Source organism: Periplaneta americana, chromosome 2 (assembly GCF_040183065.1).
Source record: "Periplaneta americana isolate PAMFEO1 chromosome 2, P.americana_PAMFEO1_priV1, whole genome shotgun sequence".
Classification (NCBI taxonomy): Eukaryota; Metazoa; Arthropoda; class Insecta; order Blattodea; family Blattidae; genus Periplaneta; species Periplaneta americana.
The window spans coordinates 194581362-194601667 of NC_091118.1; the positions used below are offsets into that span (position 1 = coordinate 194581362).

The window sequence follows — 20306 nt, forward strand, 5'->3', positions numbered from 1 at the left end:
AACGCATATTACTATTCCTTAGTGTTCATATTTTTATGTGCTTGATTCATTCACAATTTTCAGTCCAAGAGCAGAACCTTCACTGTAAACCCAGCATTCTCCAATCTTCATTCTTTTCCGCCTTTCACTCAGTCTCCGCATACGATCCATATATTTTAATGTTGTCTATCATATGATATCTTCTTCTGCTCTAAATTTTTTTCCTTTCACCATTCCTTCTGGTGCATCCTTCAGTAGAAGTTTCTTCTTAGCCAGTGGCACAGCCAATTTCTTTTTCCCTTCCTGGTCAGTTTCAGCATTATCCTTTCTTCACTTATTATTTCTAGCACAGATTAATTTCTTATTTTATGCTCGACCATGCCGAAATGTAGTAATTCTACACCTGGTAGCAGCCCTTTAATGGATCTCATTAAAGTACACCTATTCATTAAAGTTCAGGTGTTCCACCAATCAGAAAACACCATTGTAGCAATATGAAAGCGCAAGTATCGATTATTCTCGGATATGCAATCGAAAGACAACTAGCGAAACGTCACGGAGGCTGGAAATCCAATACTGTCGTAGAAGGTTATGTTCTGTTACTATAATAATTAGCGTTAATTGTAAATAATATTCAAATAAATTCAATTTGTCATCTCGTTTTTCAATGTCTAAATCAATTTCAAGGTTATATCAAGATTAATGTTTATTTTACTCTCTAGATTATATCGTCCATACCTGTGGAGTAACGGTCAGCGCGTCTGGCCGCGAAACCAGGTGGCCCGGGTTCCAATCCCGGTCGGGGCAAGTTACCTGGTTGAGGTTTTTTCCGGGGTTTTCCCTCAACCCAATATGAGCAAATGCTGGGTAACTTTCGGTGCTGGACCCCGGACGCATTTCACCGGCATTATCACCTTCATATCATTCAGACGCTAAATAACCTACATGTTGATACAGCGTCGTAAAATAACCCAATAAAATAAAATAAAATAAAAATAAATAGATTATATCAAGGTCAATGACATTTCTTTCTCGGAAAAAATCAATACTTTCGCGTCTGCGCACATCTCACAATTTACGAGATTTTGCACAAAGTCAGTTCCGCTCCCCAGTCAGATAAGAATAACACGAATACTTATATGAATAATTTCAAGTTAGAAATATGGTCGAGCATAAAAAGTCGTATGAAACTTGCCTATAATGGTAATTAAGACGCTAGTATGAAAATTATGAAACTCGCTAGCGCTCATTTCATAAATTTACTCGCGTCTTAATTACTACCATTATAGGCTCGTCCATTTCACATGATCCACTCTTCTCTATATCGACATTTCAAATTTTTCCAGTCGTTTCTCTTCATTTCGTCGTCATGCTCATGTTTCTGCCCCCATACATTGCCACTCTCCACGCAAAGCACTTCACTAGTATTCTTAGTTTTTTTTCAAAGTTCCGCAGAAAATACCTTCTCCTTCTCCTATTAAAAGTTGCCTCTTTTCGACTTTCTAGCAGCAGCTCATGTTACGACTTACAGCATAACCCAAGTATTTGAAGCTGTCCACTTGTTCTACTGCCTCATTTAGAATTCGCAAGTTTACCTTCTTTATTTTTCTTCAGATAACTATGGTCTTCGTCTTGTTTGCATTTATCTTCATTCCATACTGCTCACGGCTGTAATTTAGCTGCAGTGGCGTATCGCTTCATAACATCTCCCCTTCTGTTAACAACGCCATATCATCAGCAAATCTATGTACTTCGTTCTACTATCACACTAAATCTTCCAAGGAGATGCTGAACAGAGTAGGTAATAAAGAACACTCTTCAGGCTCAAATTATTCATTTCGACACTTTATTTTAAAATTACTTTCATGTGTATTGAATTTTATATTGCCAGTTTTCACTTGCGAGATGGTACAGGGACATCATTTTATTTTTACTAACATTTTGAATATTAACCTGGCTATACCTTTGTATCAACGCCGTTTGCTATCCCCTTCCACGACTGGAGTTCAATGATACTGACGTAATATACAATCAAATCACTTTACTAGGTATAGGAGGGAAGAAAAATAGTTCATTTACGTAAACTAGGAAATATCGCGATTTTGAGTTTGATCATTTTCATTAGGTTTTTGTTTAATCAAAATATAGTACAGTATTAACAATGAGTGTTTTTACTCACGAACTGAGCTGTCCATGTGAACGTATTCATTATGCAGTGTATATTATACTGTCTACAGCACATTAGCATACAATATAGAGAATGAAGTTAAATTAAAAAATAATCATAATATGCATATTTAAACATATTTTTGAAAATGGTGGCCGTTCATTTCGATACAGGTTTCAGTTCTAATGTGCATATCATCGCATTATAGACTATTGTACCTAATCCCAATTACCAGTTTCGTCCTTCGTGCTAGTAACTCATGTTGAAATAATTCTGTACCTACTCTATAAAAGAGTACCTTACGTACTGTAAATTCAATCTTTACTTCTGCCCGATCCGAAAAGATGAAATCACTCAGACATGCTATCTACTGTCCGTCCAAGTGGTTATGTCGTAGGGTCGTAGAAAGGAAGGAAATCACGTGACAGTTAATTACTTAACGAGGCCCTTTTTCTTAAGTTATTTTAAACAGTCGTATAATATTACGTAGACGTCCAATTCCTAACAGAAATTAATGTTCTCAGAAAAGAACTAAGACAGCCCAGCCACTAGCTGGCGAATAAAATCTGGTGGGGGTAAACCGGGATACGACGTAGGCAAATGGACGACAGTACTTGTGTGAAAATTGATTCAATATTGAAAGCTCTTTCGTCACTGGAAAACGCGAACATATTTTTGGAACATACTGTTTGCTATGACCGTAAGGCTACTATGACTGTATATGCGGTCTTGGATCTGTGTGGAAGATGGTTGAACTTCATTAGTAGAAGGGTTGAGAGTGAATGAAGTACATTCAAAAACTCAGGTACAATAAAAATTGAAGTAAAAATAAAATGATGTCCCTGTATAAAGTAGACTGAAAAAAAAATCGGTTTATCCCTCGGTCCTTGTGTATGAGGGGTTAGTCCAGCGCACAATCTTTTTCATTATGAGGTTAATTTTTAAACAATAAAAAACAAAGATTTTGCCATTTGGTTTGTTAAAAAACCTTACATAATTCAGAACAGTCACATGACCTCTTTTCCATTATAAATTTCAGTTTAGTGTAATATCGCGACTTTCAAGATGGCGGATGTTACAATTATGTGTGTAGGTAATTGGTTGATTCATTGGTGTTATAATAAATGAGAATATCTATGTTAATCTAACATACAGTATCAGATATACGAGTATATTGTGGTTACAGAATTTTTATTCACCCTATAATTTACTTTATTTCGAGAACTCGCCCACCTCAGTTCCGGTTGCACTACAGCCTATTGGTTTATTGACCCGCCTCAATATTACTTCCCCTCTGTCCGCTAGTAGATCTGTCGGTGTCACGAGACTTTGTACTACACGGATATCAGAATCGAAACCCTGACCCGCAAAGCAGGAAACTTTGTGGGGCGAGACAGATGGCAAGGAATTTTGCCCGTCACCTTCTCATTCGGGTACAGGGACGACGTCGACCTCCAAGTTTTAATTTTATCGACCGTAAAAATACATCGGCGCGTGAACGTCTGACATTCGATGACGTTCCTAGCGACCACTGAGTAGAACTATGGTTATACTACTTACGTCACAAAATATGTCCCGGTGCGGGTATGATTTGAAGGTCATCGCGTGCTAGGCCTACTTCTGTCACCGTCATACATAATTCAGATATCCTAAGACAACGTAACCAGACGGTAGGGCCTACATGAACACGGAAAATCCATCATACAGAATGCAAGTAATCTATCGGTAACTGTGCAGATGTTAACAGCTCAGTCCCTAGATAGAGTACAACAACAAATTCTAATACAGAGACATCATTTTATTTTTACTAATATTTCTAATATTAACCTGGCTATACTTTTGGATTAACTGTTGAGAACCGGAAACACTGTTTGCTACCCCTTCCAAGACTGGAGTTCGATGATACTGGCGTAATATATGAACAAATCACACAAATCACTTTACTAAGTATATGAGGGAAGAAAAGTAGTTCATCCATTTACGTAAACTAGAAAATATCGCGATTTTGAGTTTTTTTAAATTTTCATTAGGTTTTTGTTTAATCAAAATACAGTACTGTATTAACAATAAGTGTTTTACTCACGAACTGAGCCATCCATTCGGAAGTATTTATTATGCAATGTACGAGTATATTATACTGTCTACAGCACATTAGCGTACAATATAGAGAATGAAGTTAAATTGAAAATCAGTCATAATATGGATATTTAAACACATTTTTTAAAATGGTGGCCGTTCACTTCGATACAGGCTTCAGTTCTTTTGTGCATATTATCGCACTATAGACTATTGTACCTAATTCCAATTATCAGTTTCGTTCTTCATGTTGAAATAATTCTGTACCTACTCTATAAAAGGTTTCCTTACGTACTGTAAATTCAATCTTCACTTCTGCCCGATCCGAAAAGATAAAATTACTCAGACATGCTATCTACTGTCCGTTCAAGTGGTTTTATCGCAGGGTCGTAGAAAGGGGTAAAATCACATGCCAATTAATTACTTAGCGAGGCCCTTCTATTTAAGTTATTTTAAACAGTTGTACAATATTACGTAGACGTCCAATTCCTAACAGAAAGTAATGTTTTCAGAAAAGAGCTAAGACAGCCCAGCCACTAGCCTTTACAGAGGGGTGAGCAGAAGCGGGTGGAGGAAACCGGGATGCGACGTAGGCAAACGGACAACAGTACAAGTGCGAAAATATGATTGATTATTGAAAGCTCTTTCGTCACTGGAAAACGCGAACATATTTCTGGAACGTACTATACTCACTAACTCAGTAATGTTTACTATGACCGTAAGGCGAATTTGACTGCATACGCGGCCTTGGTTCTGTGTGGGACGGTTGGAAGTTTACTAGTAGAGGGGGGTGGAAGTGAAGTACATTAAAAAACTCAGGTACAATAAAAATTGAAGTAAAAATAAAATGACGTCCCTGTACCATATTAGTCCCAAATGAATATTTTTCCCAGAAAAAAATTCCCTAATTGTTAACACTGTTTTACTGTGTACGAGATTCATTTTTACTTTCATCATTAGGGAAACGGATAAAGAATGATTATCCCTTTGAAATTTTTCAATATAATGAACGGTTTTCTCGCAAATCAAATACCAAGATTAACACGCATCGTTATTTCCTGCCATTAAGAAGTCTGACGACTCTGCTGCTGTGACTAAGGGACGGAATGTTGCTGTTCAAACCTGATTTCGTGTGTCTATTCATTGGCAAACTGATGTTGCATTGTTGCCAAACCACGCACACTTTCAACTTAATTTTCTAATTAAACATACACTTTAGGCCTATTACAAAACGCATAATAGTGGACCGACGATATGTAACTTGTAAATAATTGAAATTATTATAGTAAATATAAGTGTTAATTTTAAGTAGCAAGACTGGATTACCCACGTCAATGCAATTTTATATGTAATATATTTAAGAACTTGTAAATAATTCGAATTATTGTAGTAGATATAAGTGTTAATTTTAAGTAGCAAGACTGGGTTACCCACGTCAATGCAATTTTATATGTAATATATTTAAGAATTTGTAAATAATTCAAATTATTGTAGTAGATGTAAGTGTTAATTTTAAGTAGCAAGACTGGGCTACCCACTTCAATGTAATTTTAAATGTAATATATTTAAGAACTTGTAAATAATTCAAATTATTGTAGTAGATATAAGTGTTAATTTTAAGTAGCAAGACTGGGTTACCCACGTCAATGTAATTTTATATGTAATATATTTATACTGGGTTATTTTACGACGCTGTATTAACATCTAGGTTATTTAGCGTCTGAATGATATGAAGGTGATAATGCCGGTGAAATGAGTCCGGGGTCCAGCACCGAAAGTTACCCAGCATTTGCTCGTATTGGGTTGAGGGAAAACCCCGGAAAAAACCTCAACCAGGTAACTTGCCCCGACCGGGATTCGAACCCGGGCCACCTGGTTTCACAGCCAGACGTGCTGACCGTTACTCCACAGGTGTGGACTGTAATATATTTAAGAACTTGTAAATAATTCAAATTATTGTAGTAGATATAAGTGTTAATTTTAAGTAGCAAGACTGGGTTACCCACGTCAATGTAATTTTATATGTAATATATTTAAGAACTTGTAAATAATTCAAATTATTGTAGTAGATATAAGTGTTAATTTTAAGTAGCAAGACTGGGTTACCCACGTCAATGTAATTTTATATGTAATATATTTAAGAACTTGTAAATAATTCAAATTATTGTAGTAGATATAAGTGTTAATTTTAAGTAGCAAGACTGTGTTACCCACGTCAATGTAATTTTATATGTAATATATTTAAGAACTTGTAAATAATTCAAATTATTGTAGTAGATATAGCCTAAGTGTTAATTTTAATTAGCAAGACTGGGTTTCCCACGTCAATGTAATTTTATATGTAATATATTTAAGAACTTGTAAATAATTCGAATTATTGTAGTAGATATAAGTGTTAATTTTAAGTAGCAAGACTGGGTTACCCACGTCAATGTAATTTTATATGTAATATATTTAAGAACTTGTAAATAATTCAAATTATTGTAGTAGATATGTGTTAATTTTAAGTAGCAAGACTGGGTTACCCACTTCAATGTAATTTTATATGTAATATATTTAAGAACTTGTAAATAATTCAAATTATTGTAGTAGATATAAGTGTTAATTTTAAGTAGCAAGACTGGGTTATCCACGTCAAATGAATTCTCATTATAATAATATAAACTCAGGCTATAACTATAACCCTAATGTACTTTCGGGTAAAATAGGGTTCAAGAAATTGTATATTCAAATAATAATAATAATAATAATAATAATAATAATAATAATAATAATAATAATAATAATAATTCATTTTAATTTATTTTATTGCCCCCTTGAATATGCACAGTTATATCAATTCCACCCTGTACTGATTCCACTGAAGAAACCATATCAGCTTCAAGAATGAGTTTGATATAAAATATTATTATTATTATTATTATTATTATTATTATTATTATTATTATTATTATTATTATATTTGCAATAACCATAAATGGATTTCTAAGCTCATATGTGCATTTTTTTTCCGATTCGAGAGACTACAGACATAGTAGACTCGACTGGCATTGAGTCATCACGACGCCGTTCCCACAGCAAGACGAAAACAGTCAAACATTCATATATCTTAAATCATTCTGTTTACCGGGAGCAGCATGTATATAAAATAAGTTAATTATTTAAAACCATTCATTCGATTTTAGAAGTGAAGGATAAGTGAATGCGTTCGCATAAATTCTGATGATTAGGGTAAATTAAATTATCTTCGGTTAATTGAGAAATAAAACATTTTTTACACAAGAAGTACAGGCATGAGATGTTTCCTTTGTGTTTCATTTTTAAGTGGGATAAATTTAACGTAGAATTTCTACACGAAGTTCGACAGATTTACGATATTTCTTTTAATTTCATCAGATTATACATAGTTCTTCTGCTGAAATATACATTTTATAAGAAATATTTGTGGATATCTGTTATAATCAACTTCTATTAAAATTTGTTTGACAACAATGTCACAAAAGATGTAATAACGAATTACGATATTCATTTTAAAACAGTCGAAATTTACACTTACGACATTCATTTTAAAACAGTTGAAAATGACACGACACATTTTATGATTTACAATATTTCTAATTTATTTGGGATTTACTCTACAACTCTAACTATATTTCAAATGTCGTACCGTACCGGGCAGAAGTTTCAGTACAACCCGCTGTCGTTTTCCGGAATGCAGCGAAATTGAAACACTTGGACATGTGCTGGGACCATGTCCGAAAGGCTAACTTCTCATTAATGCAAGGCATCACAGAGTTACAACCGGATTGACCTCTACCCTAAAAATTTTAGGATGGCAAGTTTATGAAGAAATCTACTGTCTCTCTACTGACTGTTCACATCGTAGCGCCGTTACAATTGCAACAAACAGATGTGTACAAAAAGCAATCATTATCGATCCGACTATCAGGTTTGAGACAGATTTACAACAGGCTGATGAAGTGGATAAAGAGAAGAAGCCAATCTATGAGCCCTGCATCCCTTTTCTAGCATTGAAATATAATCTTTCAGAAGACAATTGGTCAGTTATTGGCTTATTATTTGATTGTAGAGAAGGAATTTCTAAATTATCATGGAGATTTCTAAAAAAAATCTTAAAGTTTCTCGAAACTGGTTGTATGAAACTTCCGTTTCAATAATTAAGGACTCTTTGAAGATTCTTCACTATTATTTATATTTCAACCAACCCAACAATAACTGAATTATTATTCTCTTTTTTTTTTCAGATTTTATAATCCCAGTCGAAATTATTTATTACAAATACATATTATTTAATTCTATGTTATTTGTTTACATTTTTTCTCTTTTTTTATCACTTTGTTAATAGTTTTCTGTAATTCAGGATCCCTGTGGACACGGATATTCTTCGACTGATGTCATTGTGATTAACGGTCTTACTAATAAACCGTGTATAGTTTTTATACGAGACTTATGCAGAGTTGAGACAGAAAATATTACTAATAAACCATGCATAAGCGATAGATGTACAAACAGTCTGTAACTATACAATGAGAATTGCTTAGCAGTAGTTATATACACGAAATCCCTTGTTTAAGCGTTGTACAGGGTGCGTCAGAAAGAACGGATGGATTTCACATGGCAAGAAAATTGTAAAGATTCATCAAATCAAAAATTTATTGTTATCAACATATTCACCAATACATGCAGTTTATTTATGGAAAACAACATTATCCATATGATGTCCTTGGCTTTCAATACAGGCATCGAGGCGTTTTCTGATGTTCGCCATCACTTTCACAATCATAGCTGGTGCAATTGCCACGATTTCTTCACGAATCGCTGTCTTCAGTTCGTCCAGTGTATGTGATCGATGTTTACAAACTTACGCCTTCAAATGGTCCTAAAGAAAGAAGTCGCAGGGCGCGAGATCTTACCGTAGCCTCGGACAATCTCAGTGCAATAGAATTTCGTCCAGGTGATTTCTTCTTTAATGTTGAACCTGTGATACGAAATGAAGCCACCCACCGCAAAATTGTATTCCGAGTTGGAATCCTAGCGTGACATCCGATGTCGAAATGAGTCCTGAGTGGCGATCACAGACTCTTCATTTTTCAAAAATGTCTCTACGATGAAAGCACGTTGTACACCAGACCAACACCATATTCTCAACTGAAACTGCATTCTATGGCTGACCCAACAGTCGTGGTCCCCCTCACTATATCTCTCTCCTCGTTGCGTATCGATAGTTTGAAATCCATCCGTTCTTTCTGACGCACTCTTTATATAGAGAAAAAATGGCCGCTCCTCCAACAGCTGTTCGTATAGACTGTCATTTTATGATGATGGTTACCTTGTAACAACAGACGAACAAACCAAAGAGCATAGAATAATATTGCTGTAGCTTGCACTCCTTGACCAAAATATAGTGTTGTAATCGATCAGAGCCAGTGGTACTATCGATACTTAACAGGGCACACTAGAGCGCTCTACCGGATGCAATAGAGAACCTCAGATATTCTATTACCTTTCGTAATGTAGTAATGACGAAACTACGACGTAGCTGTGAAACAGTTGTACTGTTATAATACACGACGTATGTAGTGATTATTAGTAAGGAATTTATACACGACTTATAAACGAGCTACTCATTGTATAAGTATAAGACAGTTAAACGTCTCTATATAGAGTTTTTATTAGTAAGACTGTTATTATTTGGTTGTAGAGAAGGAATTTCTAAATTATCATGGACATTTCTAAAAAAATCTTAAAGCTGGTTGTATGAAACTCCCGTTTCAATAATTAGGACTCTGAATATTCTTCACCATCATTTATATTTCGACCAACCCAACAATGACTGAATTATTATTATCTTTTTTTTCTTCAGAATTTATAATCCCAATCAAAATATTACTAATAAACCATGCATAAGCGATAGATGTACAAACAGTCTGTAACTATACAGTGAGAATTGCTTAGCAGTAGTCATATACATGAAACCCCTTGTTTAAGCGTTGTATATAGAGAAAAAATGGCCGCCCCTCTTAACAGCTGTTCGTATAGACTGTCATTTTATGATGATGCTTGCCTTGTAACCACAGAAGAACAAATCAAAGAGCGTAGAATAATATTGCTGTAGCTTGCACTCCTTGACCAAAATATAGTATTGTAATCGATCAGAGCCAGTAGTAATATCGATACTTAACAAGGCACACTAGAGCGCTCTACCGGATTCAATAGAGAACCTCAGATATTCTATTACCTTTCGTAATGTAGTAATGACGAAACTATGACGTAGCTGTGTAACAGTTGTACTGTTATACACGACGTATGTAGTGATTATTATAGTCACGACGCTGTTATTTCCGGCGTGACTACGCCTCTTTGCTTACGTCTTAGAAAGTGAAGGCTCTATAAAGTCTAGGTAGGTAGTATCGTTCGCCATTTTTGTTCTTACGTTCCCGAGCTACCATACGAGGAATCTATTTGCCACACCATTAAACATTATCATGTCGTAGCTCCTATGATAATAAATCAAACGCAATACAATTCAGCAAATAATTGAGCGGCAAAAAACGTCGTGTGCTTTCTGCGAACGCCAACGAAAGAGCTAAAATGGCGGGCGATTATATTAAGTATTTATCGAGCGTTAAGAAATTAATCAGCGAATCACAAGACGTGCACGTTTAAATGTAGCCGACCAGCAACGCGATTGGCTGCCGGAAATTAGAGGGACGGTACTATAGTAAGGAATTTATACAAGATTTATAAACGAGCTACTCATTGTATGAGACAGTTAAACGTCTGTACAGAGGTGTGAAAATTATTACAATAATCTTAATTTTAAAGGTTTTTTAATAGTTCCTTCACAAATATTAATTGAATTGATGAATATTGGTATATATTACTATACTGATGTAGGATATATTTACTACTAACAATGCCGGAAAGCATTGTTGTACATTGGTATTTTTCTTATTTTACAATTGTTATGGGAATTCAGAAATTATTATATTATGTTGGCGGAATTGGAAACATAAAAAATTATATGCACAAAACAGATGTATACGTTCATTTGAACCTTCACAACAATGTAAACGCAAAGAACAATTTGTTTAAAGCATTTCTTAATTAATTTTTGATGTTTCCAATTCCGCCAACATAATATAATAATTTGTGAATTCCCGCAACAATTGTAAAATAAGAAAAATACCAATGTACAACAATGCTTTCCAGCATTGTTAGTAGTAAATATATCCTACATCAGTATAGTAATATTATATACCAATATTCATCAATTCAATGAATATTTGCGAAGGAACTATTAAAACCTTTAAAATTAAGATTATTCTAATAATTTTCACACCTCTGTATATAGAGTTTTTATTAGTAAGACCGTAAATATATATTCGTTCGATAAACATAGTAGTTTTCAAATAATAGTTATTTATGGTACTTGTGAGGTAAGTGCATCTTTATTGCACGAGTGGAAAGATTTAAGCACGAGGCGTCAGCCGAGTGCTTAAATTACACGAGCGCAATAAAGATCACGCTCACAAGTACCATACGTAATTTTATCCATGACCATAACGAAAAATTATGCTTTATAAAAGAAAATATGTTGAAAATAAGTCCTCATGTAATCACATACCATGGCATGGATTTTAGAATCAATACGTGTACTAGGTAGGTCATGGTGTAGGAGTCCATGATTAGTAAAGAATGGTATCTAAGGTGTTGGATAAATAACAAATTATAATTTATTATATAATTTTAATATATACTTTTTTCATTTTAAACGTGTATTTTCGTCTTTTTGAAGTTTCCGGGATTATTTAGAAGTTTTCACGGGACTATTGTGATTAAAATAATTTCACATTTTACTTCTGTAAACTTAAGAGGAATATTAAAACTTAATTAATCATCGTGTCTGTTTAGCTCAGTTGGCTAACGCTTGTTGTTTTAAAATCCTATAAACCCAACTTCGCAGGTTCAAGTCTCCTCGCATCCCAAAAGGTAAATTATTACATTTTAAAAAGATGCATATTAGATATGGATGTAATGTACAAATTACGACGTAGCAGATAGAGAAAAGAGAAGGAGATTGAGTGAATATATATTTAAGAAATGGTAATAAAGAAGTAGAGGTAGTGATATCTAGTAACTAATATATTAACTTCTTGAGTAATAATTCAATGGAAAAGTATACGTGTGTGCCCGGGTACTAGGAAAATACTAATGAACTGTGAGATAAAGTACAAACTGTGAGGTAAAGTCTTTATCTCACTAGTGAAATAAAGTAATGTTGAATAAAAGCCTACTTTACAAACGCAAAAGTATTTAGTAAAGGCATGTTTTTCGTTATGGCCATGGATAAAAGTTATTATTTTTTGTCACAGTCTAGCTACACAATAACGCGGACGATAAGATTATCTTGGCGACATTCAACTGTTATGCTGGATTATGTACAAACAGGATCGAGTGAGCAGACCGCCTGGATGCTGGGAAGTGAGGACTCGTCTTGTGAAGCAGCGTGCAGTATCGGTGAACCGTTACAAATTTTGTAGCAATTTCGTGGTATACTCATAATCAAATGATGGCAATCACGTACGAGAGAAGTAGAACAGAGTTTGGGGCCTACCGTTTCGCCTACCTTCTTCTCCCACTGCAGCACGTAGGGCACCGGGTGGTCTCCGGGGAACTCCACGTGGCAGTTGAACACAACTGACTCGCCCAAGATGGCGGTGATGTGGACCGCATCTTGGTGGCACAGCCCTGTCGATGACAAGTAAACACAACTTTTATTACACAGAATAACATTACAGTGATACAATAGTAATATACGTTACAAGAGCGGTATGTTGACGTTTTCATGGTCGAGGAAAAGATTGAAAAAGCGAAACGTAGTTGAGCTTTTTTAATTTCCGAGAACATGAAAACAAACATACCGCTCGTGTATCGTACATTATTTTGTGCGAAGATCGTTTATTACATACCTGAAAGACGAATTTCTAATTAGTTGCAATGAAATCTCCATGTTGGTTTCTGTTTAATGACGGCAACTTCGGAAAACCAAAATATCTTTCTTCAACATTGTTGCTATAAAATGTTTTCTGTGTTTACTATACTCCAGCAGGCCGTGATATACGTCTGTCTCCCCCCCCCCCCAGTCTATAAATGCGAACTTAAAACAAACGGTAAGGTTATGTAATGATTTATTTTTCATTTTAATATTTTAACAATATTATTTATATAACATATTGCAGTAATAACATCGGCATCTGGAACCTTGTTGATTTTTTCACGGCTTCCTTAATGTTACTTGTATCAGGAATGCAATAAGTTTCGTGGAGTAGTAGACTTTACTTAATTTTTGCAAATATTTAGAAACAATAATTAACATTGCAATTTAGGTGAAATTGCAGTGGTAAGTTTCCAATTTATAATTATTACTATGTTAAACGTCTCTAAAAATAATATGTTAAAAGCCTAAAGCAGTAAAATGAATGTCGCGCTTAAGCGGTAAGAAGAGGGAAATTGTTATGTGTGTTACGTTGGGAATACTGAATGTGGTATTTCACACTTACCGCGTATTGGTTCTGTGCGGAAAACAAGCAAATACGCACGATCTCGCACAAATACAGTTACAGGATTCTCATTTGTGTATGTGAGTGAGGTGCAAGGAAGTCCTGCGTTTAGACCAGGGATGGACATAACGGAGGGGAGGTAAATGTGGCACAGTTCACTCCTTCCACAATATTTCGGACGTATTTACATCACATGAACTTGGCTTCTCTTCCGCTTTGGTCTGTACAAAACTAATGCGGCATGCCATTACATTAAACATTTAAAATCTAGTTAAATACCAAATAGAAGCATTCATATGGTCACCAGTGTACGGATCTGGTACAATGTTAAGTGATCTGTACCCTGGCACATACAACCACTTTCTTAGTACAATTTTCAATTATTTGATACAATCTGCACTTTCCTTAAATTTTTTTTAGTATGAAAACAGACATTTGGAGCAACAGTAACAAGTATAAATGACACTCGGGAGAAAATTAAACGCAGACTAAATATGGGAAATGCCTGTTATTATTCGGTTGAGAAGCTTTTGTCATCTAGTCTTCTGTCAAAAAGTCTGAAACTCAGAATTTATAAAACAGTTATATTACCGGTTGTTCTATATGGTTGTGAAACTTGGACTCTCACTTTCAGAGAGGAACAGAGATTAAGGGTGTTTGAGAATAAGATTATTAGAAAAATATTTGGGGCTAAGAGGGATGAAGTTACAGGAGAATGGAGAAAGTTACACAACGCAGAGCTGCACGCATTGTATACTTCACCTGACATAATTAGGAACATAAAAATCCAGACGTTTGAGATGGGCAGGACAGGTAGCACGTATGGGCGAATCCAGAAATGCATATAGAGTGTTGGTTGGGAGGCCGGAGGGAAAAAGACCTTTAGGGAGGCCGAGACGTAGATGGGAAGATAATATTAAAATGGATTTGAGGGAGGTGGGATATGATGGTAGAGAATGGATTAATCTTGCTCAGGATAGGGACCAATGGCGGGCTTATGTGAGGGCGGCAATGAACCTCCGGGTTCCTTTAAAGCCAGTAAGTAAGTAAGTAAGTAAGTATGAAAACAGACATCATTATAACCGGCTTTAACAACCGTTCCGGCACTGCTAGATATAATATCATGGGTTTTCGGACTCTTCCACGTACTTTTAATGTAGTTCCTATAACAACCGGTCCGGCACTGCTAGATATAATATCATGGGTTTTCGGACACTTCCACGTACTTTTAATATAGTTCCTATAACAACCGGTCCGGCACTGCTAGATATAATATCATGGGTTTTCGGACGCTTCCGCGTACTTTTAATGTAATTCCTATAAAAACCGTTACGGCACTGCTAGATATACTATCATGGGTTTTCGGACGCTTCCGCGTACTTTTAATGTAATTCCTATAAAAACCGTTACGGCACTGCTAGATATAATATCATGGGTTTTCGGACGCTTCAACGTACTTTTAATGTAGTTCCTATAACAACCGTTACGGAGCCACTAGATTTATTATAAATGACACTCGAGAGGAAATTAAACGCAGAATATGTATGGGAAATGGCTGTTATTATTTTTCGGTTGAGAAGCTTTCGTCTTCTACTCTGCTGTCAAAACATCTGAAAGTTAGAATTTATAAAACAGTTATATTACCGGTTGTTCTGTATGGTTGTGAAACTTGAACTCTCACTTTGAGAGAGGAACAGAAATTAAGCGTGTTTAAGAATAAGGTTCTTGGGAAAATATCTGGGGCTAAGAAGGATGAAGTTATAGGAGAATGGAAAAAGTTACACAACGCAGAATTGCACACATTTTATTCTTCACCTAACATAATTAGGAACATTAAGTCCAGACGTTTGAGATGGGCATGACATATAGCATGTATTAGGTGAATCCAGAAATGCATATAGAGTTTTAGTTTGGATGCCGGAGGGAAAAAGAACTTTGCTGAGGCCGAGACGTAGATGGGAAGATAATATTAAAATGGATTTGAGGGAGGTGGAATATGATGGCAGAGACTGGATTAATCTTGCTCAGGATAGGAACCGATGGCGGGCTTATGTGAAGGCAGCAATGACCCTGCGGGTTCCTTAAAAGTCATTTGTAAGTAAGTAACAAATATAAGTGTTTATGAAAAAGTTTTTGACATCAGTAATAATTTGTTAGAGCTGAGACGATATGTTATGGCACCAACATGCGCGAAGTTTTAAATTGCCGGCCAGCAGGGTAGAGGAGTGGGGGTTGTTTGGGATACGGTTCTCAAGCTCAGAGCGGCAGGCATATCCGTTTCATCTCTTTCCAAAAACATTCGTCTTATCTTAGTATCATCACTTTCCTAATCAAGAGTCCGAAGGTACCTAATGGAATTACGCCCGCTATTCCATCTTTACATTCTTATTCTCCGTCCGAATCAGACGACTGATCTGTGCTGGAATCAGATGTCCTTAAGTTTATGGAAATGTTCTAAAAATACTGTCCATCACGTGCTCTATTTCAATGTAATTATTCTCTACTTTCTTCATATAATCATACACTGACATCTATTTTTGGAAGAAGCGATTGCAGAGTCGGCCTCTGCTTATGCGTAGCGTAGAAATTATAAAAGCGTCTTCTTATGACTTCCTCATCAAAACTGTCTACAGCTGCAACAATCTTCTTCTTCGGCTGTGATTTTTCTGGACTGGAGAAAGATCTGCTGTTCCTGCCTCAATATTTTTCCCTTCTTTCCTGATTCTTGCCAAGGTTCGCTTGAAAATACCAGTGGCAGCCAGTACTCTTGCACACACACTTTTCAATGGAATTGGTATTAAGTTTACAGCCTCTTCTGACATGAATTTCCATACATTGTATGCTATTTCATGTCCTTGAGTATGAACTACTCTATGATTTCACACCTTAGCCAATGCCATAATGAGGGCGGTCAGAAGGACAATGTTTTCAGTATTAGCAATAGCTGTAGTAGCAGAACGATCTGAACACTCGGAATGCTAGTAAGCAACTAACCCAACATCCCTCCAGTTAAGTGTGAGGGCGAGTCCAAGCAAACGAACTAAAATGCGTCCCTCGCGCCGGTGCCATAACTTCTCGTCCGGGCTCTAACTTATAATAGGTACAAATATAGTATAATACACTTAACTGAACTGTTAATTCCTATATTCCGCTTAGTAATACTTATGATAGGGATCGGAAGTTGATTACCTAAAAATCACAGAAAAAATGACGTATAAAATGACCTTAAATTTCTTAAAATATTACATTAATATTAAAAAAAAAAAACGACCAAGATTTTAATAATGGTAATTGAATAATGTTTTTCCGTAAAGAGTAGGGTGGCCATACTGTATATCCAGTTTTACTTCTACACTGCTGTTCCGGGCTTCTCGTCGGTTAGGTTAAAAAATTTCATTTTGTTTCGTTTTTGTTTGAAATGAATTGCGTATGTAATTCAAACTGCTTTGTTTCTGCAATGAAGACATAATAGCGTCAAGAGAAATAGAGAGCAGTGCTTACAATACTTTGTGTATAAGTTTGAATGCAAAGTCCATAATAGTTACTTCATTCGCTGTCCAGTGTCCATCGAATTGAATTGGTCACCAGATGTTCTGAACGACAGTCGCTTTGAATTAGTCAAGAGACGTTTTCAACGACGTTTGAATGACAACAGAATTGAATTCGTCACCCGACGTTTTCAATGGCAGTACATTTGGAAAGGGGTTCTTTAAAATTTTAAATTAATGGCTTCTGGAGCACTCACAGTACCGACACACACACACGTTATGCCCGGATTTACGTATTTATTCACTATTTTTAAGCTGTGTTCGCGTTAATTGCTTATTTATCCACTAATTCCCATTACTTCCTTTATGGTATTTTTTCACTACTTATATGTAAAGAGGACTTTGTTCAGTCGCTCATAGCAACCTAAACGATGACTTTAATGCAAGAGTGAATAAAATTGGTTTTATTTACTACTATTTTATTCACTCCTACAAATACATTTAAAACTAGTGGCTTGTGCAGGAAATGCTGCAAACTAAGTTCATTAGACGTTCAAATGAACATTTTTCAGATTTATTTTCAATGAAGAATACCAGACATTCTGAAAGTTGTTTGCTTCCATAATAATGAAAGATACTTTCTCTCGAGCCAATACTGAAGAGAACCACGCATATAAATATCTACACCACACCGCCATTAAATATATGAAAAAGACCCAACCCCACTTCATTAATAACTATAAAAATATTTGATTTTTAATAATATTATCTTACGTAAGTTTCATAGCTTTCAGTAACATGTACTATATATACTATATAGCCGCCACTCAGTAAAATATAGAAATCAAAATCTAATTTAAGTTATTCTTTACATCTACTTATATAACCCCAAAACGTTTCACTTTCATATCATAAATATAGCATTAATATGTATAAATAATGAAAAATATTCACATCATGGCATAAACTACAACAATATTTCATTTCTAATGGTAATTATGTCATCAAACCACCTCAAGTTTTGTAGTTTTTAATATCCAATACACAACTGTACCCAGAAAATTACACACCACAGAATCGAACCTGTAAATTATTTTTAGCAAGTTAAGTAAAAACTTAAGTTACTAAAAAAATAATTTACCAATTTAATTTGAGCTCTAAATATGTCAGCATTCTTGCAGATCATGGCCTTCGTGTAATATTGTTTACTGTAGTGTGTGTTTTGTTTTATTCTGAACTGCAATTAGCTAGTTCTCAAAACTGACGACAGATGGATTGTGGAAAATAGGAAAACTATGTTGAAAAATTGACATTTCACTGAAAACTACAGTTTTTCTGAAAAACTTTGAGTTTCAAGCTTCAAAATGAGGGGCCATTTATTAAAATCCGTTCAGCCGTTTTCCCGTAATTTCCATTACCAGTTCAAAGTATATATATATATATATATATATATATATATATATAGATGTAAAACAAATTACTAGACTAAACACACAATAAAACCAACTGGGCCATAAGCAAAAGCCCTTATATTTTTTTTCAATTTTTCTGAAAGGTACGCCAATATGATATCTTCGTTAACACTTTTCACGTTCCTACAGTCTCGCCACTCACAAAACAACTTACATTCTTTCTTATAAATAGAAGTAGATTTCTGCGGAACTAACGTGAACACAGCCGCTTTGGCGACATTAAGAACTTCAGCCGAAGAACAAAAATTTTTAATAAGTTTATTCTGTATCCATTGTTGTCTCCATTACTATTATTTAAATCATAGCGAACTGTACATAATATTTAGTTGAACTAACAGTGGACAACATTAATTAAAATGTGTCTCAGTGAAACTTACAGCAGAGTCCGTATAGGCCAATTTTTATCTGATGCTTTTCCAATTCACTGCGGGCTAAAGCAAGGAGATGCACTATCAACTTTACTTTTTAACTTTGCTCTAGGATATGCCATTAGGAAAGTTCAGGATAACAGAGAGGGTTTGGAATTGAACGGGTTACATCAGCTTCTTGTCTATGCGGATGACGTGAATTTGTTAGGAGAAAATCCTCAAACGATTAGAGAAAAAACACGAAAATTTTACTTGAAGCAAGTAACGTGGTAGGTTTGGAAGTAAATCCTGAAAAGACAAAGTATATGATTATGTCTCGTGACCAGAATATTGTACGAAATGGAAACATGAAAATTGAAGATTTATCCTTCGAAGAGATGGAAAAATTCAAATATCTTGGAGCAACAGCAACAAATATAAATGACACTCGAGAGGAAATTAAATGCAGAATAAATATGGGAAATGCCTGTTATTATTCGATTGAGAAGCTTTTTTTCATCTAGTCTGCTGTCAAAAAATCTGAAAGTTAGAATTTATAAAACAGTTAATATTACCGGTTGTTCTGTACGGTTGTGAAACTTGGACTCTCACTTTGAGAGAGGAACAGAGATTAAGGGTGTTTGAGAATAAGGTTCTTAGGAAAATATTTGGGGATGAGAGGGATGAAATTACAGGAGAATGAAGAAAGTTACACAATGCAGAACTGCACGCATTGTATTCTTCACCTGACATAATTAGGAACATAAAATCCAGACGTTTGAGATGGGCAGGGCATGTAGCACGTATGGGCGAATCCAGAAATGCATATAGAGTATTAGTTGGGAGACCGGAGGGAAAAAGACCTTTGGGGAGGCCGAGACGTAGATGGGAGGGTAATATTAAAATAGATTTAAGGGAGATGGGATTTGATGATGGAGACTGGATTGGTCTTGCACAGGATAGGGACCGATGGCGGGCTTATGTGAGGGCGGCAATGTACCTTCGGGTTCATTAAAAGCCATTTGTAAGTAAGTAAGTAAGTAAGATTTAAGTAATAAAATGCCGAGGTAATGCATTAATGTCTTACTTAATGAAGTTTGTTTGGGGAAGAAGAGCGTCTCTGCAAAAGTTTTGCAGTTAAGCTAAAAATTGAAATTATCCTGAATTTTGGATTTCGAAAATAGTCTTTATTT

The 20306-nt window shown here is 35.3% G+C and overlaps 1 protein-coding gene across 10 annotated transcripts in view; it reads right to left on the reverse strand.

The window, feature by feature from the left end:
- Window positions 1–20306, reverse strand: part of tutl (immunoglobulin superfamily member turtle) — a 985149-nt gene that overhangs the window by 145619 nt on the left and 819224 nt on the right. For 7 of the 10 annotated variants that reach the window (XM_069819238.1, XM_069819245.1, XM_069819246.1 and 4 more), the window contains one exon: window positions 12861–12994. In XM_069819238.1, coding sequence (XP_069675339.1) covers window positions 12861–12994 — 134 coding nt within the window. The remainder of the gene's footprint in view (window positions 1–12860; window positions 12995–20306) is intronic. The other 3 variants (XM_069819242.1, XM_069819241.1, XM_069819243.1) reach the window with 1 other exon arrangement.